Source organism: Gossypium raimondii, chromosome 8, assembly GCF_025698545.1.
Source record: "Gossypium raimondii isolate GPD5lz chromosome 8, ASM2569854v1, whole genome shotgun sequence".
Lineage (NCBI taxonomy): Eukaryota > Viridiplantae > Streptophyta > Magnoliopsida > Malvales > Malvaceae > Gossypium > Gossypium raimondii.
Window position 1 is genome coordinate 54,856,170 of NC_068572.1, and position 19,248 is coordinate 54,875,417.

Consider the following 19,248-nt stretch of genomic DNA (forward strand, 5'->3'; position numbering starts at 1 on the left):
TAAATATGCATAAAGTAACATATTTTTATTTAGGTCAGTAAATTAGTGAATTTGATACTCCTAATCCTTTAAATTCATGTCTTTATAATTAGGAGAGCATTTGGAAGTAAAAAGGAACAAAAAAGAGCTAAAATTGGACAAATAGAGCTGTTTCCAGGATCCACACGGCCTGGGCATTTCCACACGGGCTGACCACACGCCCATGTGCCAGCCCGTGTTGATATTGCACATTGCTTCCCAAATACGCGAAAAAACTCAATTTTTAGGCTTTCTGAGCATTCTAAATCTATAAATACTAATTAGAAGAAGATCTAAGGGTACACTGAGAGAAGATTGAAGAGAACACTCGAAGAACGCCGGCAGAATCAACTCGGAAGCAGATCTCCTTCAAGATCGAAGATCTCCATTTAATTTCCTTCGAAATTTTATTAAGTTTCTTTATGTCTTGTTGTTATCCTAACTTTGAGATGTTTCTGTTCAGGATTATGAACTAAATTTCCAAAATACTTAGGGAAGACGAAACCTATGATGAATCTTATCATTTTATTTCTAATTACGCGAAAAATACTTGCTTCTTGTTTTCAATTATGTATGCTTATTTCTTGTTTTAATATTTCTGAGATATTAATTCAAGTTTAATGTGCTTATTTCAGTGGAGCAAAAGTCTCTGTTTAAGAGTAGATCTAATATAATTGAGTGGAGTTGCATGCAATTCTAGAAATAGGACGATATAAATCTACCGAATTAGAGTCAAATCTAATAGGAGAATCCATAGATAGAGTTAATACGACAATAGGGTTTTAATTAGAAAGAGATTTTAATTAATCAACCTAGAGTCAGTTGTTCTTACTCTCAAAAGAGATATTAACATAATTTAGCACTTAATTCAGATTTATAATAATAGGTAAAGTCTAAGTGAATTCTTTCCTGGGTATTGTTTATTTCATTGGTTATCTTTGATTATTTTCCTATTTCATTCTCTGTTACATTCTTAGTTAAATTAGTTTAGTGATTTTAGATTAAAAACAATCACTCCAATTTATCGGCTAAATAATAGAAAAACGATAATTACTAGTACTTTTAGTCCTCGTGGATGCGATATTCCCTACTCACTATAACTATATTATTACTCGATAGGTGCGCTTGCCTTAGTCGTATTTATTGCTAGTTTAATGACCATCAGAGAGGCAAACAAATCCAGCCCACTTATTCTTAAACATTCAGAATGAGTGTATGTTTTGATAGATAATGATAGACCTAGATTGAGTTCAGTATATTGAGGAAAAGGCTGAATAATATCATTTGAAAGTGCACGAACTTTGTTAAATAATTTCATTTGAAAGTGCATAGAATCTTGCAGTTCACAAATTATTATATATGGAAACATAACAAGATCCTTCAATTGGATTGCAATCTAAGGATACATGGTAGAAGAATCTGCTTATAGCATACCAGTACCTTTCAGGAATGATTTGCTTAGTAAAAATTAGCCATCATTTACCACCACCAACCATCCATAATAAAATGCATCATAGAAAACATAGCAACACTTTGACACTTACAGTAATTGGTTTGGCATAAAACTCTGGTAGGCATAACCTAATGGTTACATCCACTGAATCCAAGAGATGAAAACGATTTTAGAGCACATGGCCAAAGTAAACATTTGCACTCTGTTCTCATATGCTAAATTTCTTATAGAACAGAAGGGTAAGAAACTATATAAATGGCAGGTCAGATCATATGCAATTTACTCTAGGATACAGTTTTAAAACAACATAAAAATACAAACACTTGTAGGCACACTCGGAGAAATATGCTCTTCATATTTGGCAAAAAAAAAAAAATCATCACTCGAGAAAAATAAATGACCTGTATATTATGATGTTTAAAAGTGAAAAATTTTCACAGAAAAAATGTTTAATAGTGAGAATTTTCTAATAGAAATATTTTACACCAACTGTTGACAACAATTTCGTTGTGAGAAATAGGCAATGCAGAAATAGCATATGGTATAGACTTTATATATCCAGTAACTTGTATTAAGAGATCCTGCTAAACACAGCTTTCTCTCTTGTCACCAAGAACGGGGAGTAAAGACACAATGAATATATCACCTTCACTCTTAACAGCTATGGAGTTGTTACTGACATCCAACATGGCATCACTCCCATTCAATTGTTGATGGGGGCTTTGATGTAATGTCTAAAGCAACACGATTCACACCACGAACATTGTTGCAAATTTTTTGGACAACATCATCAAGGAACTCACGTTCAAAATGGTACCTGGAATTCCAAAATTGCAAGAGGAAAATGAGAACTTCGGAATTTTGGAGTTAAGAGGTGGGAAAAGGGATCGAAAGTTAAATTCTTTGGTTTTAGCCGCACCACAATCAATAAGACAAAGGAAAATGTGATATTTAATAAATATTGAGAAACTTATAACGTATAATGCATAAGAGGATGGAGAGACTTCCATATTAATTAACGTAGGAAGTTGTCACATTTTATTCAGCCACCACTAGAATTGGATTGAATCTACTACATATTAGAATCAATACTGTAGAACACTAACAATCTTTTTCCCAAGATTTCCAGCTTAAACTGCTTTAAGTACAACCAGTCATGAGAACCATATGATCTGGTTATTAATCCTTCTAGCATATAGTCATATTATAAACTCAGCCCGAAGTTACAGACACATTTGAGCATATGCTTGTTACTGTATACAACTGGCTCAGGTGGGGCACATAAACATTGCACCAATCACGGAGAGCAAAGCAATGCAGAGCAATGAAAACGTACCAATCTGCTGTCATTCCATCTTGACTTGTAACAGCCCGGAGAGCAACAACATGAGAGTGTGTTCTTTGATCACCTTGAACTCCAACTGATTTTACAGGCAAAAATACAGCAAAAGCTTGCCAAATGGAGTCATAAATACCAGCATCTTTAATTGACTGAATAAAAATTTCATCCACCTGGGAAAAACAAGTTCTTGAGGAAAAATATGCTAAATCATAACAAATTATACACAAGCTTGCACTTCCTCAAGTAAATACCAAAATACCTGACGTAGAGTATCTAAGGCATTGTCCTCAGTTACATCACCCAAGACTCGTACAGCAAGGCCAGGCCCAGGAAATGGATGGCGCTTTAAAAATGAATAAGGAACTGTCAATATCCTCCCAAGTTGACGAACCTTGCATATTAAAAGAAGAAAATGGGAAATAGTTTAAAGGGTGAAAAACCAATTTTAGAACTAAATGTCATCCATCAAGGAACAGAATCAAAACCTCATCCTTGAAAAGAAGTTTAAGCGGCTCAATGAGTTTTAATTTCATGTCTTTAGGAAGACCTCCAACATTATGATGACTTTTGATTGTGTGAGAGTGACTTCTTCCGGTTCCTGGTGGGGGACAAGATTCAATCACATCTGGATACAAGGTTCCTTGAACCAAGAAAGCAGGTTTCTTTCCTAAGTTATTCTCCAATTCTTTAGCAAAAGCATCGAAGACACAGATAAATTCTTTCCCAATTATCTTCCTTTTCAGCTCAGGGTCTACAACCCCTTTTAGCTTACTAAGAAATTGCTCAGTTGCATCAACACAAGTAACAGGCAGATGTAAATCCCTTTCAAAGGTCTCCATCACGCGTTCTCCTTATACCTACAGAAACATGTAGTAAATGTACAAGCAAAGAATTAAAAAAACTTATTAAGAATGGTACTATTTGGCAATTCTTTTCAAACAATTCAAGTAGTTCCTTTCATACCTTAATAAACCATTGTCAACAAAAATACAATGAAGCCAGTCTCCAATTGCCCTGTGAACTAGAGTTGCGGCAACCGTGGAATCAACACCTCCAGATAAAGCACAGATAACATGATCATCAGACCCCACCCTGTTGTTAATCACCTTAATTTCTTCAGCCATTACATCTTCCATTTTCCAGCCAGCATTCACTCCACAAACTTCAAACAAGAAAGACCTCAGCGTTTCCATCCCTTCTGGGGAATGTGTGACCTATATATAATCACATAAAATTATTCAACTGCTTCAAATGAATCAAAAGCATAACAATAAGCCCCCATCACCAAAAAAGAATTACTTATTAAAAGCCAACCTCAAAATAGAGCCTAGGTCCTATTTGCCAGTTACTCCCAAGATGCAAGAATTGCCAAAGAACTAATTTTTTTAAAGTGCAAAATGCATGATTAAACTTTTATACTAAAAAAACTACGTTTAAATTGGTGTTGCATTTAAATCATGTGTTCATTATCAGTCATTAAATAAAAAATATAAGAAAAAGTAACAATCAAAAGAACCTTAATAAACACAAAATAAAACCCAAAATATCAACAAACGGTGAAAAAGCTCGAGCTACCTCGGGATGATACTGCAACCCATAAAACCTCCTATCCTTATCTTCAACGGCAGCGACGGCCCCTTGCTGACTCCTAGCCACCACTTCAAACCCATTAGGCAAAGTAGCAGCCTCATCCCCATGACTCATCCAAACAACCTGTCTATCCCCAACCTTCTTTCCCCCAAAAATACCACAACTTTTCTCAACCTCAATCTCCATCCTTCCATACTCCTGCTTCTCCCCAACCCTAACTTCTCCACCAAGTCTCTGAACAAGCAAGTGAAGTCCGTAACAGATGCCCAGAACAAAAACACCGTTGGACTGAGCCCACTCAACGAACCCATCAGCAAATGAAGGAGAATCATCGGCATGGACAGAGTGAGGTCCCCCGGAAAGGATAACGACTTTGGGGTTGAGGGAAGTGATGGAGGAAAGTGGGAAAGTGCCGGAGATACAGAGTGAGAAGACGGAGAGAGAGCGAATGCGGCGAGTGATGAGATGGGTGTATTGCGAACCGAAGTCCAGGATGAGGACTAAGTCAGATTTCACGGCTTTTGGGTCCATTGTGGCAAGTGATGAATGTGTATTCGTTTTGGATAGAAAAGGAAGTGCTGGTGGAAGGAAGGGTTTAAGGGGCAATGGGGTTTGGGAAAGTGGGAAAAAAATCGGCGGGAAGTGATATTTAATTAGCAAGGGTAAATTACACCATTAGTAAATTTAATTATTCTAAACCAAAATTCAAACACTTTTACTCGTCAATTGATCCAGTACACCGATTATACTCTTTTTTTTGAAATTTCCAGATTGGGCTTTATTAAGGAAATAAATAATTACTGTTCAAATTTGTAATCAAACTAAAAAAAACCCAAAAACAAAATAAAATAAAAGAACCTAAACCTAAACATGGCCCAAATCAGATGGCCTTAACAAAATAAAAAATCTAGATATTTAAAGCGAATATTCTAGAATCGATCATTTAAGCACCGACCCATTGCCCAATCAAAAGAAGCTTGGGAAACCGTCTTCAGTCTTTATTATCATCTCTTTTCATTATGACGATTTCATTTCCAAGATATGCCAAAAGAAATCGGTCCGTTTCCTTTGCTGTTCAAAGCTTTTCTTTCTTCATTCTTTCTCTCTAAAGACTTCTAATCTTCTTCACATCTCCCATCCAGCCGAGCTTGGTCCATGGCATAATCTGGAACTCCCCTATCCAGGTAAAACTCTTCTCCTCTTCTTAACGATTTTGTTGCTATGATATGAGCAAGACCATTTGCTGATCTAGGTGTATGTTGAAATCTGATATTATCAAGTCCAAATATTTCCTGTTGAATGTCATAAATATATACCCCCACCATAGATCTATCTTGACTCTTTGATTTGCATTTCTTGACTATTGTGAGGGAATCTCCTTTAAGAATCAAATGACGCCATCCCCTCATGATTCCCATTTGAACAGCTTTCCGGCAGGCAATCGCTTCAGCAGCAAAGGCTGATGAAATATTAAAATGAATCTCTGAACATGAAAAAAGAATATTACCATCCGAATCTCTAGCCAAAATACCCACGCCCGACTGATTCTTTCCTCTATCGAATGCGCCATCAAAGTTGATCTTCATGAAACTTGCCTGTGGGGACGACCATCTCTTTTTTTCTACGGTACGATTCAGATCTCTCTTCTCAAGACCATTAATCTCACTGATGTAGCTGTTTATAAGATTTGCAACTTCAGTTCCCTTTCTAATTTTACCTTCATGTATTCTTTTGTTTCTGTCTCCCCATATTGCCCAGAGTGCACAACAAAATATGCGACTTTGGTCAAGGCTGAGCTCCTCTATTGCCCAGGTAATCCACTGTACAAAATCCTCACATTGATTCCTTAAAATGCACTGAAACGATAATGTTCTCCATACCTCCCTTGTAACATGACAGTCACGAAATAAATGGTTCATTGTTTCAGCTCCTTCTCCACATTGGGGGCAGCTTGGATTTGCTACTAACTTCCGGTGCTGGAGATTCACCTTTGTAGGCAGATAATTCCAAGATATCTTCCATATTGTAACCTTAATTTTAGCTGGTAGATTTAGGCACCAAATTTTTTTGTAAAAATTTCCATAGATGGTCTGTAAAGCATAAGCTCTAGGATTTTCAGTCAATTTTTGTAATAGTTGATAGACGCTTCTGACCGTGAACTCACCCGACCGTTCGCCTCCCCAGATAAGAAAATCATCATGCGGTGTTTGTGCCAGAGGAATTCTGAGGATTCTAGATGCGTCGTCTTCCAAGAAGGTACTAGAAATCAACTCTTTTTTCCAACTTCTGGTATTATTATCAATCAACTCATCAACTTTAACATCACGCATAGAATTAATATCTGATGATAATTTAAAATTAACAGAATCTGGAATCCAAGCATCGTTTATGAAAATATTAGTACCCGTCCCCACCCTCCAACAATGCCCTTTTATCAATAAGTCCTTTGCTGCCCAAATGCTTTTCCATACATACGAACTAGAATTTCCTAAACTGGAATTTAAGAAATTATCATTCGAGAAATACTTAGCTTTAAACACTTGCGTAACGAGCGCATTCTGATTGTTCATAATCCTCTACCCTTGCTTAGCCAATAAAGCAACATTGAACTGTGCCATATTTCGGAAGCCCATACCACCCTCCTCTTTAGGCCTGCACATGAATTCCCATTGACACAAATGAATTCCTTTCTTTCCTTTTCCTTTCTGCCACCAAAATCTAGCAAATAAATTGTCAAACTCATCACAAAGCGATTTTGGTAATAGAAAACATGTCATAGCATAAGTAGGAATTGCCTGAAGAACTGATTTAATGAAAACCTCTCTACCCCCTTGAGATAAGAAGTGAGAACTCCAATTATCAATCCTTTGCTTTATTCTGTCTTTGAGATTCTGAAACGATTCTTTTTTCTTCCGGCCTACAATATTTGGCAATCCAAGATATTTTTCCATATTATTCGAACATCTTATTCCCAAATCAGCCGATAACCTGCCTTTATCCCCCTCCTTCAAATTCGAGCTAAAAAAGATCATGGATTTATTAAAGTTAACGCATTGACCAGAACAAGCCTCATATTCTTTCAAAATAGCTTTGAGGTTCCTTGCACTACTTTCGGTGGCTTCACCAAACAAAATGCAATCGTCTGCAAATAACAAGTGCGATATTATCGGGCCTCTTCTGCTGGCTCTCACCCCTTTAATCAACCCCTCTTCTGTAGCATTCCTGATTAAGGACGATAAACCTTCACTGCAAATAAGAAAAAGAAAAGGGCTAAGTGGGTCACTCTGTCGGAGTCCTCTGGTTGGTTCAAAGACTCTACCATTCCTCCCATTTGTAGTTACAACATAAGAGACTGTAGAAATACATCTCATTATTAATACCACCCATTCCTTCTCAAATCCCATTCGTATCATAACTTCCTTCAAGAAAGCCCATTCCACCCTGTCGTAAGCTTTACTCATGTCAAGCTTTATTGCCATAAAACCTTTCTTCCCCTTACGTTTTTTCCGAAGTGTATGCAGAATTTCATAAGCAATCAAAACATTATCCGAAATTAGCCTCCCCGGGACAAATGCACTTTGAGCACTATCAATGCATCTTCCAATGACCTCCTGAAGACGATTGGCAATAGCTTTAGCAATAATTTTATAAAGAACTGTACATAGACTAATTGGTCTAAAATCAGCAAGGTTTGTAGGATTGGACTTCTTCGGAATGAGGGTGATCTTAGTTACGTTTAACCCTTTCACATCTTTTCCATTATTTAAAACTTCTAAACAGAAATTCCCAATATCTTCTCCCACTATATCCCAGTATTTTTGAAAGAATAGAGTCGGGAAACCATCATAACCTGGAGCTTTTGTTGAACCCATTCCCTTTACTGCAATGTAAATCTCCTCTATCGTAAACTTTTTCAAGAGGATTTCATTTATATTCGAAGAGATGCAATTCTGAATACCTGTTAGAAGATGAGAAGGATCTCCAACGCCTGTAGTCGAGAAAAGCTTTTGAAAATACTGCGTCGCCATCTCATTAATTTCTAACTCCTCAGTAATTCCTCTCCCATCATCACTATCTAGCCTACTGATTGTATTAATTCTTCTCCGCATTGATGCATATTTATGAAAAAATGCTGTGTTCTTATCCTCTAACTTTAGCCAATTAGCTCGTGCTCTCTGTTCCCAATACATCTCCTCCTTTTCGATTTCCATGCTCAAATGGATTCTTTTATCAATCATCTGGTTCATAACATCTTCATCAAGTTCCTTCTTCATTAAGTCTTCAAGCTCTTTTGAAATTCTTTCCGTCATTCCCTTTCGCTGCTTCTTAATGGATTTAGCCCATTTCAATAAACTAATCTGCAAGTTCTCAAGCTTTTCCAAAACCGATCCATTTGGAGACTTCCAGGCTTCCCGAATTTCTTCTTCTATTGACTCCTCTGTAGTCCACCAAGCTTCAAATTTAAAGCTAGGGACTATCTTGAATCTGTTTAAATTAAATGTGCTTATTAGCAAAGGACAATGATCCGAAAGGGTAGACGTCAGATGATTAATATTGCCCGTTGGAAATAATTCCATCCATTTTTCATTCGCAACACCCCTATCCAATCTTTCTTGTATATTCGTCTCTGGTAAATTCCCTCTTTCCCATGTATACCATACTCCTGAATATCCCAAGTCTGAAAGGTGACATTATTGTAGGGTTTCCCGAAACACTGCCATCTTCCTTTCCTCCCTCGGTTGACCTCCCTTTTTTTTAAAAGAATAAGCTATTTCATTGAAATCTCCACTCACTAACGAAGGATACTCTTGCTCCTGTCCCAAGGTCTTTAGTAAATCCCATGAAGCATTTTTATTTTGTGAGTAGGGAGAGCCATAAAACCCTGTGAATCTCCAATCTTCATGAGCATCCTCTCCTTTAACTAGCACATCAATATGACTTATTGACAAAGATCTAAGGTGAATCTGAACCTCCTCCCGCCATGCTAAACAAATCCCACTCCGCGTACCAACAACTCCTACTTCAAGTCCATTCGTGAAGCCACACCTTCTTCTAATTGCTTCCATACGTTTTTCACTTACTTTAGTCTCCATTAAGAAGACTATTTGAGGATTATTTTGCTTCAGTAAAAACCGAAGCTTCCTTACTGCCCGTGGACTCCCCAATCCACGGACATTCCAGCATATGATTTTCATTGCACCCGGTCGGCTTGCCCATTGGCAGCCGCCGATCCTGTCTGGTTGGAAAATTCCATTTGTAAATTGGTTTCATCTTTCCTAGCTAGATCCTGTTCAACATGTCTCGCCCTTTTTGGATTCTCTTCCCGAATCTCCTTTACCCCATATTCATCTTGCAGTAACTCTGCCAATTTCCTTTTTTGCAATTTACGATCAGCCTCATGGTTCTCCTTCCCTCCCACTATTTTCATTCTTTTCCAACTAGCTTTCCTGGCTAAGACCGGATTATTGACGAGACTATCTACAGTATCTCCTTCATTGATACCTACTTCCTTGTGTGATTCAAGATCTGCAACAACTGAAGCCAAACAAGTATAATCCTGGATCCCTCTCACTAAACCACTACTTTGCTCCCTGTACTGATATTCTTCCTGATCCTTTGTAATGCCTCCAACATAAGAGCATTGTGATTGTGATTTTTTCAGTAAAGCATTAAACTTTAAACTCTCCCTTCCCACTAACGTTGATTCTGCTTTTAATGCTAAAGAAAAAGGTGGATCCATTTTAATTCTGTTTTTCTCTGCAGGAGTGAATTCTGAGCAATCGTGGATACCATGCCCCAACTTGCCACATCTAAAACAGTAAGTCGACAACTTTTCATACTTAAAGGGAATCCAAGATTTATTCCCACTCCCTATTGAAACAAAAATACCCCTACGAAGAGGTTTCTGAACATTTAACAGCACTCTAAGCTGACAAAATTCACCAAGAATTTCAGATCTAATTACCCATCCGAAAGTGACTCCTATAACATTCAAAAGATCTTTTTTGTCAAACTCTGGTAGACACGGCCCAATTTTAATCCAAAATGGTGATGAGACAAGTCGAATTTGATCTCTTAGCATTGACTTATTCAACCGATCGAACAGGATTAATTGCTTCCTAAACAACCATGGTTGGCCTTCCAGAACAATCTCTAAATCCTCTTCTAATGCAAACGCAATCAAAAAGAGATTTTGTCCAGCAACTTGAATCACAAATTTCTTCTTTGTCTTCCAAATACTCCTCATCTGTGCTTTGAAACTATCTTGATTGTAGGGTTTCTTTGTCCATACGGAACAAATCAAAGAGAAATTGCTACTTGGCTCCACCATCGAACTTTTAACCGAAAGTTGAATAAGCTCTTCTGTTAATAGGGCAATATCATCTCCCCCAAACCCATCGTTACCACCACTCTCCATTATCCCAAGCCGCAGCAACCACTGTTTTCGCTAGGATACCAAGGATAGCACTCTTGGTTTCTAGGGTTTTTTCAGATAGCACTCAAATTGAGTTTAATATATGATTTTAATATTTAAGCTTAGTACACCGATTATACTTACTTAATAATAATATAATTAAAAAAATTAGGAAAAATTCCAAAGATTTCTACATGTTTTAAACCGTTTAAATTAGCATAGATGCTTGTACAAGTTCAACCACTAAACATTTCTTTTCGTTTTGGTACATTTCAACGACTAAACATTTAATAATAGAAAATCTTCACCTACGGCACACTTTGAGTTGCATCTCACCATCAAAACTCCAATATCCTCTCATAAATTAGCATAAATGAACCCTTTTTATTTTAGGATAAATTACCACTAAATTATTAGTAAGTTTATATTCTGGTCACTGAATTATTTAAAAGTTTTCATTTAAGCCATTGAACTATTCAAAAGTTTTATTTAAGTCACAAGGCTGTTAAAGTTTTTTTTTTTTTAAAGCCGGACTAGCAATCTCCAAGTGATGATTCAATAATTGGTGTGGTGGATCAATACACATTGATCAGTAGAAGAACATATGTTAGATCCAAGTCAATTTGACAATTAGTGTTGGAGATTAGAGAAGAAAATTGTTTGGATTTTGGTTTGTAGATTCATGATGTTCAAAGCTATTTCATGAAAAAAATTTGAACTGTAGAAGAGAATGGGAGGAAGGGCTTTTTGTTGATATAGGCTATATGAATAGAGAAGGCTATACAGCAATAGTTTTAATAGTCTAATGAATTAAATAAAAACTTTCGAATAGTTTAATAACTATTTTGTAACCTTTTGAAGTTGGGTGACCAAAACATAGATTTACTATTAGTTAGAGTTGTGTGACCTAAATTCCTCATAAACAAATAATATATTGGTAAAACTAGGGGATCTACAGTACGGGCCATGCAACACTTTCAGCCTTTAAATAGATGTAGTCGGAGCTCCTCTTGTCTCATTCGATTTTCAACACTAGTGAATTTTTTTCTTCTCTACTCGTAGTTTTTTTTTTCTGAAAGGGTTTCCACATAAAATTTGTGTATTTTATTTTTCTTTCTTATTGCTTTGCAAAAGTTCTATATTGTCATTATTTAGTGACCTTAGGTATAGTTTACCCTAATATAAAATATATGAAAAGCTATAAAGCTCGAGAGTCATTCGAATCAAGTATTATTAAGCTCGAATTCGACTCGATTAATAACTTAATTACTTAAACTCAATAATCACAATTTAATTTGTGTTTTTTCAAATTCAACTTAAATAACTTGTGAACATCAATATCTCAATCACACCCTACTTTAACTGAACAAAATTGGTTGATTCTTAAAATAATATGCAGACAAAACTTGTGGACTAGAATTTCACGAGTAACAATTTTCCAACACATTTCAACGAACCCCATATTCATTCAACTCATTTAACAAACAACATTCTTGTCCAATCACTTTTATTCCCCGAGAATGAAATTCTTTAAAAAACTATACTTCATTCTTGTCTCAAAGATTACATTGTCCTGGTCCCCCATAAAAAAAATCTATAGCATTGGGTGCAGCATCATCGGGAGCAGTCTCAGACCCGTAACAATCAGGTCTGGTCGCAGACAACACAAGCTTGTCGGCCTCTGGATCAACAAAATTCACATTGTCCCATATTCGTGTTTGTTTGAAGTAGGCTGATTTATTTTGATGACCATCTTTAGGGAAATGGCCACTCCCCATCGGAGGACTAAGCTCGTTTGTCGGGCTAGCAGCCATTCCTCCCCATACAGCCACATTGGCACCACCGTACATGTAATAAAACAGTTTTTGTGGCCAATACCCTATGAACTGGTTAAATAACTTAAGCCACCATTCTCCATCCTATAAGACAATTGGTTGTTAAAGATTTTCAGTTAAACACGTTAATGCTTAGATTTGACAGCTAAAAAATGGTTACCCTAAGTATGGCAATCTCTATATCACTTTGTGTTCCATTGTAAATGGAAATCTGGTTTAGAACCATTCCAAGGCTTATTTGACGGTGAACTTGTACAAATCCTGGACAAAGATAATTAGTGCAACCTGTTTTTCTGTAACCATCTACCTGTTGGGTGTAAGAACAATATTAGCACGAACAAGGAATAGTGATTTTGAAGGAAAAATAAAATAAAACCCTTACAGTCCAGTAAGTTAAGAGCCTGGTGTAGTTGCTTGAAAAAAGCTGTGGTTGAACCTGAAAAAAATTCAATGTGTTACACCCCGTTAGGCGTCGCCAGCAATACATGCAGACCCCTTGAGGAGGGATGAATTTAGAAACTGTTTTAGGGAACGGAATTAAATTACAAACTTTTAAGGTTGAAGTGTATTTTTATGTTGTATTATCTTATTATTTCATAACTTTTGAAAAGATTAATTAGAAATCTTTTCATTTTTGAGGGATTAAAGTGTAATTTTATCACATAATAACTTTTAATTCTATCATTTATTAAGGGATTAAAAGACAATTTTTCCATTTGAGAGTAGCCAAGGCTCTTGCATGTGTCTTTTAAATTCGCCCCTCCTCAAGAATAACCCCTCGCAGGATCTCTTAGCTCCGGTAATGGGATACACTCATTAACCTTCACTCCAACTTCTAACTACCACATCCTATCCAAGGCAACTTAGGGCATGTTATAATACCACTCTACTTAAGCCTATAAAATCACACCACTTAGTGTCCACCAACCATGGGTTGATATGTGATACATTGGGACAAGACTCTCTCTCTTTTTTTCCCCTCTTCTACAAATACATCTCTCTTTTATTCACAAACTCTGACCAGCCAATCAAACGACTCTCCATCTTGTCCTAAACAGAGTGAACCTTCTATCACCACCCCATTCCTCCGTCCAACCATTAACAAATGGCTTTCTTTTTGGCAACAATATAAAGAGGTGGCAAGTGTTACTTACTCCCCAACCAGCCTGTACAACATTAAGTGCATCTGCAGGGCCATTTGCAATCCATAGATAAGCGAAGCTAGCTTGATCAGATAAAGTAGTCGGGCTCCACACGTTCATGATTGTTTTTGCTCCAAAATTGTGCTTTTCATAATGAGCAGCAGCATACTGTACAGACAGAAAGGAAAAAACCATGGATGACCTTGTTGTGAAAAGCAGTATATATATACATATATGTAAGTATATAAAACCAATAATCAAATTTATGGTAGATTTTGCTTACGGCATTGCCTATTGTTAAATCAATTGGACCAACACCGGTGGTGTTAAAATGGGAGCTTGTAGGATAATTAATCAATCCTAAAGCTTTTATTTTCTTGTCCATGATTAGATCCTCTTGGGTAGTTCTTTTGATAAGCACTGATCCTGGTGGGCATTTTATGTGTTTGGGCAAAAACCTTGGAGATTTGCCTCTCACCATCGACTCTGGTATATGTTTTGGTCTCATCTGTATTAAAAAAAATGTTAATAGACTGATTATCCAAAACCAAAGCGATAATTTTTTTAAAAATATATTATTATTCTCTATATTTGTATAAAATTTGAGATTTAATCTTTTTACTTAAAAGGTTAAGTCCTCTTACTTTTTTATTTAAAATACCAATCCAATTATTAAAATCATAACTATTTTTTAAAAAATTTAGAATTTTGACTATGCAAGGGTGAAGGTAGATCTTTTTGAGCCTAAAATTAAGTTGTATATTTTTTTTATGAGAGCTAAAATGAAATTTCACCATTTATATTAACTTATATCTTTATGGTTTTCAAAAGACTAAATCGAAATTCTAGTATTTTGGAGAGTAAATTATAATTTTACTGTATATTAATTTAAGATTTTATAAATTTAGGGACTAACTTATGGGGCTACTGCCCTTGCTTGCCCCCTCCCTTTTAAGTTAACAAATTTTGGCAGAAACTATCAAAACGATAAATGACTGGACTAAGATATTTAAATTGAAAAATAAAAATTGAATTTTTAACTTAAATCTTAAATTATAGAGTACATGGATTAACAACTTATTTTAACCAAAAAAAAAAAAAAAGAGATTGTTGACCTGCACTTTGTGATCCTTGAGCAAAGGATGATCAAAAGCATGTTGTTTGTAAATATCAATGCAATCAAAGATATCCCCATAATCTGTCTGTTTTTTACATGAAAACAAATAGTCAAAAGAGATGTAAATTTAATATAATGCCATGTTTGAATCATTTTTCAAGCTTACCTTGAAACTCTTAACGGGAGATTTGTTGATAATTTTGAGTTGTCTTTCCATCCCCAGCTTTTCTTCTTCCGATACTGCCTGCCATTCTTCAACTGCTTGTAAGAGACCAAACATTATTTGCATTAACATTATAAGTAAAACCAAATTCCTAGGTTGTCTTGCGGACATTATCATCAACCTACTTGCTTCCATGTTCTGTCAACAATTGAAACAAATGATACAGGTTTTGTCTTATTGTTCTTGCAATATATAGTCATTTGAATACATGAAACATTATGGCTTTGCCATTTTTTTGGCTAAGAATCATAAAAATTAAATGATAATGTGCTATAATTGATTATTTATTGCTGATAGTTGGCATGAAATTCACAAATGGAAAGGTCTCAATAAAACAGGTAGGAGATAAGGGCTTATTAAGCAACCTTATTACATTCAACATATATTCTCAGAAATGGTAACTAATACTAAATAGAAAATAATTTAAATACACATTAAAATATTTTTGGAGATTCTTTGCCCAAAAAGTAAAAAAATTTCTAGATATAGTTAGCTCTTTTGAAAAAATATATAAATAAATTTAGGCAATGTCTGATAAACCAAATATATATATAAACAAATTGGGTTGAATTTATCTCTAAATGTTTGATATAATAAGACTTATAGTATTATTTGAATTTTTCATTTTTTCCAAATCTGACATTTAATTAGGTATTTATTATCATCAAATATTATATAAATTACCCAAAACACAAAGGTGTTAATTAAAATAATCTTCCATCTATTTTTTGGAATATTAGAAACAATCTCTACTTTTTATAAGTATTTTAATAACAATAATCTTTACTTTTTATACATAAATTTTATTTAGATGCTACATGATTGAAAATGTTTAACTATTGAATTCTATTTATAAATCTAAAATTTTAATTTTAATTGATATATAATTTTAATACTAATCATTAATTAAAATAAATGAATTATAACATATTATATATAATAAAAAATTCTTAAAAATAAAATCAATTATTGTCTTATTAATTAATTAAATGAGATTAGCTGTGGATTTTGATTTGAAATTTTATTATAAAATTCTAACCAAAAATTTAAAAGTAATAAAATCAGTGGTATGAATTAATTAAATAATATTAGATGAAATTAATTGAGTTGGACATTGACTTAAAATTTTATCATAAAATAATAGAAGTTAAATGAAAATTAAAATAAAAATAATTTATCACTGCAATAGTTTTTTTACCATATGAATTGTAAAAAACATATAAATTAATAGTTATTTATACTTCTTTTCATTATATTAACTTTATTTTATGCAACAACAAAATATCATTACTATAGAGTTATTTTCATAGTATAATTTATGTAAAAAATATTTTAATTATCAAGAAATTTTATATTTAGACTTATTTTCATAATATAACTATTTTAAGCAAAAAAATATCATTACTATAGAATTATTATCATTATATATTTTATGTAAAAATATTATAATTATTTTAAAATGTCTATTTTCGTTGATTCAAGAGTTTTATCAAATTCATGCTTTTATCTAGATTATAGATAGATAAAAATCTGTTTGATATTACTTAAAATTAAATAACAAGTATAATTAGATTGTTTGATAAAATTGAATTTATTCTCTATTAAGTAATAAATAATCCTTATCTATTTATCATTTTCACACTTTTTTAGAAAAAATTGTTGTATAGTAGTTTTCATAGGTTATCAAATGTATTTAAAGAATTATGTTACTAAAAATATTAATTTTCACAAGGTATATTAAGTAATCCCTATCAAATGTATTTAAAGAATTGTAGGGTTCATAAGGAATATTGGGCATTGCTCAGCGATCATGGCGGAGCTATGGAGTATACTGGATGGACTCCAAATTGCATGAAGTCTTGACATGAAGAATGATCCTTAAGACAGATAGTAAAAAAGCTATTCAAGAAATTCAAGCAACTAGAGAGAAGCGAGGTAGCTCAATAGTGATACGCACCATTAAGGACTTACTTCAACAAGATTGGATGATATGATTAACACATGCGTTCAGAGAGGATAACAGGGTAGCAGATGGTTTGGCAAAGATGACGTTCTCAATACCGTTGGATAAAAATATATTCAAGCAACCACCGGATGCAATCTTTCAAGTACTACATGAATTTTCAAACAATTTGGTAGAGCTTTAGGCTTTCAAAGCTAAAAGTGTTCACAGTTAATTGATTTTAGGTTTTAAGTTTTTAAACTTGAAAATTAATAGGAGAATGATTAAATGCTAAAATTACATATTTTATGTAATTAAATTTGTTAAATTATGAGAGTGCACCACTGATTTTTCCATGTTTATGTTGAATTTTGTGCAGGGGTGCAATTTGGGGCTAAATAGAAGAAAAATGAAATAATTGGGCTAGATTGAAGAAAGAAGCAAAGAAGGAGGACCAAAGCAGAATTTTTCCAAGATGTAATTAGCTGAAATTTTTGTTGACTTAGTGGGAGATTATGTTGGGATTTTTATATCATGGAATATTTTATTTCCTTGATTTTCTATGGTTAGTGGCTCTTAATTTAGCAAAGCCACTAGTATAAATAGGGGGCTACATTGTTCATTTATTCATCAAGTCATAAATCAAGCTTTCATCTTTGAATGCAATCTCTTCTTCATTCTCTCGAAGCTATTTGTTGTTTTTGGTTTCTTTTTCTTTCAATTTATTAATTTCTAGTTTGTCACCAACTTGAACCATTTACAATTTCTTTTTCAAACTTCCTTTTCATTTCCAGTAGCTAGTCATCCCACTTTAATACACTACCAAATTTCCAGCCCCCATACTTAATCACGCCACCCATTCTTTTTACCCATTTTTACCTTATTTAATTTATCCAACTCCAATATGCCCCAAACCTTAGTTAACTAAATTTATTTTCAGCTTTAGGTCGGAATTAACCTCGTCAAAACCCGTGAGTTACGAACCCGAGCAATTTAACTCCTAAATTTCAGTACTTATTATTTCTCCGGATTAAGAGTATGATTTTGTCAACTCACAAAGTCAGATCAACACTAAGTAAAAAAAGACGTCGTTTGAGTTATTGTGGTTAGACGTACAGTTGGAATTCCGAAAGGATCGATTGTCTGATTGGTTTTCCGTGAACACATTGGTGTGCCAAGTGGGGATTGTTGTTTGGTTCCGTCAAGGGAAGTAGTAACCGGATTTAAATGTCCCACGCGGTTAAGGGCATTGGTTCGAGCTAGGCTATTCTAGAACGCAAAGCTGCCGGAGTTTTAAATCACGAACGTTTAGTTGGTTGTTCGATTGGTAAGAGTTAGTTATTGGACGTTCCATAACTAATTTACACAAGGAAAAGTTGGTGTCCGAGGCGTCCTTGGTAGCTATAACTAGCTTATTGAAAAAGAGGAGTTCATCTAATTTCGAGGATCGGTTCAAAGACGAGGAAAAAACCGTGCCTAAAGCTAAGCTTAGTTTAATTAATTTTTCTTCAGATTTATTTAACTGTTTTTATTATTTTATTTTTAGCTTTTACTTTTCACGCATTTTTTTGTTTATTTTAGGTTCCAGGTTTTCAATTTTATCCTCCCCCTAAATTTTTTAGGCACGACAATTGCCCAGACACGAATCTGGTCGAGAAAGAGAGGAACAATTCGTAGTAAACCCAGTCTCTGAGGGATCGACCCTACTCCCTATACTGCTTAAATTTGCAAATTAAGGCGTAGGTTTATATTGGTGGAATCGATAGCCATCAGTTTTGGCGCCGTTACCGGGGATTGGCAACACTTACAATTGTTTAAATCGTCTTCATGACCAGATCTTCATCCGGAGATCTCAAATACGACCCAGAGATCGAGAAATCAACACGAGCACGAAGAAAAGAGACAGAAGCTCTTAAACGTGCAAGTAAAGCAGAAGTTGAGCTAGGACAAGGGATCCTAGAATCCAACGTCGAAAAGTTGAGCCAAGCAATTCGTGCAGAGGCAATTCGACGTGGGAAATAAGTCGAAGTGGTTGAACCTGAGACTGAACCACTTCTTGAAATGAAAGAAGCAGAAGACAACCTCAGTGAACCAGAAAGGATGGCAAACAGAACCATTCGTCAACTAGCCACTGCTCCCAACAAGCAAACACCGTTATGCATCAACTATCC

General features: G+C 34.8%; 2 protein-coding genes and 1 non-coding gene across 3 annotated transcripts; all 3 read right to left on the bottom strand.

Moving 5' to 3' along the window:
• Nucleotides 1-1,854: 1,854 nt before the first annotated feature.
• Nucleotides 1,855-5,006, bottom strand: LOC105792225 (uncharacterized). The gene is given in 6 exon segments (XM_012620696.2): nt 1,855-2,288; nt 2,808-2,983; nt 3,073-3,204; nt 3,299-3,663; nt 3,754-4,027; nt 4,389-5,006. Coding segments are annotated over 6 exon segments (1,617 nt in total). The 5' UTR covers nt 4,935-5,006; the 3' UTR covers nt 1,855-2,164.
• Nucleotides 5,007-5,518: 512 nt separating this feature from the next.
• LOC105793429 (uncharacterized) lies at nt 5,519-9,598 on the bottom strand. The gene is made up of 3 exons (XM_052634883.1): nt 9,201-9,598; nt 6,984-8,888; nt 5,519-6,896 (listed from the first exon to the last, which is right to left on the bottom strand). The coding sequence occupies exons 1-3, from the start codon at nt 9,596-9,598 to the stop codon at nt 5,519-5,521; spliced, it is 3,681 nt and encodes a 1,226-aa protein (XP_052490843.1).
• A 2,776-nt stretch (nt 9,599-12,374) lies between these two features.
• Nucleotides 12,375-15,213, bottom strand: LOC105792227 (uncharacterized). Its single transcript, XR_008198701.1, has 7 exons — nt 15,079-15,213; nt 14,911-14,997; nt 14,079-14,303; nt 13,808-13,963; nt 13,036-13,089; nt 12,778-12,960; nt 12,375-12,704 (listed from the first exon to the last, which is right to left on the bottom strand). It is a non-coding gene; the product is annotated as an uncharacterized LOC105792227 (transcript).
• Between the last annotated feature and the right edge of the window lie 4,035 nt (nt 15,214-19,248).

Bases quoted from the DNA above. Each gene is read 5' to 3' on its own strand.
- LOC105793429 (XM_052634883.1), bottom strand. From the start codon at position 9,598: ATGAAAATCATATGCTGGAATGTCCGTGGATTGGGGAGTCCACGGGCA. The intron at 8,889-9,200 runs GTTAGTGAGTGG...TAATTTAAACAG, and splicing joins CAGGAGCAAGAGTATCCTTC to ATTCAAGATAGTCCCTAGCT. The intron at 6,897-6,983 runs GTAGAGGATTAT...CTTAAATTCCAG, and splicing joins GCTTTATTGGCTAAGCAAGG to TTTAGGAAATTCTAGTTCGT.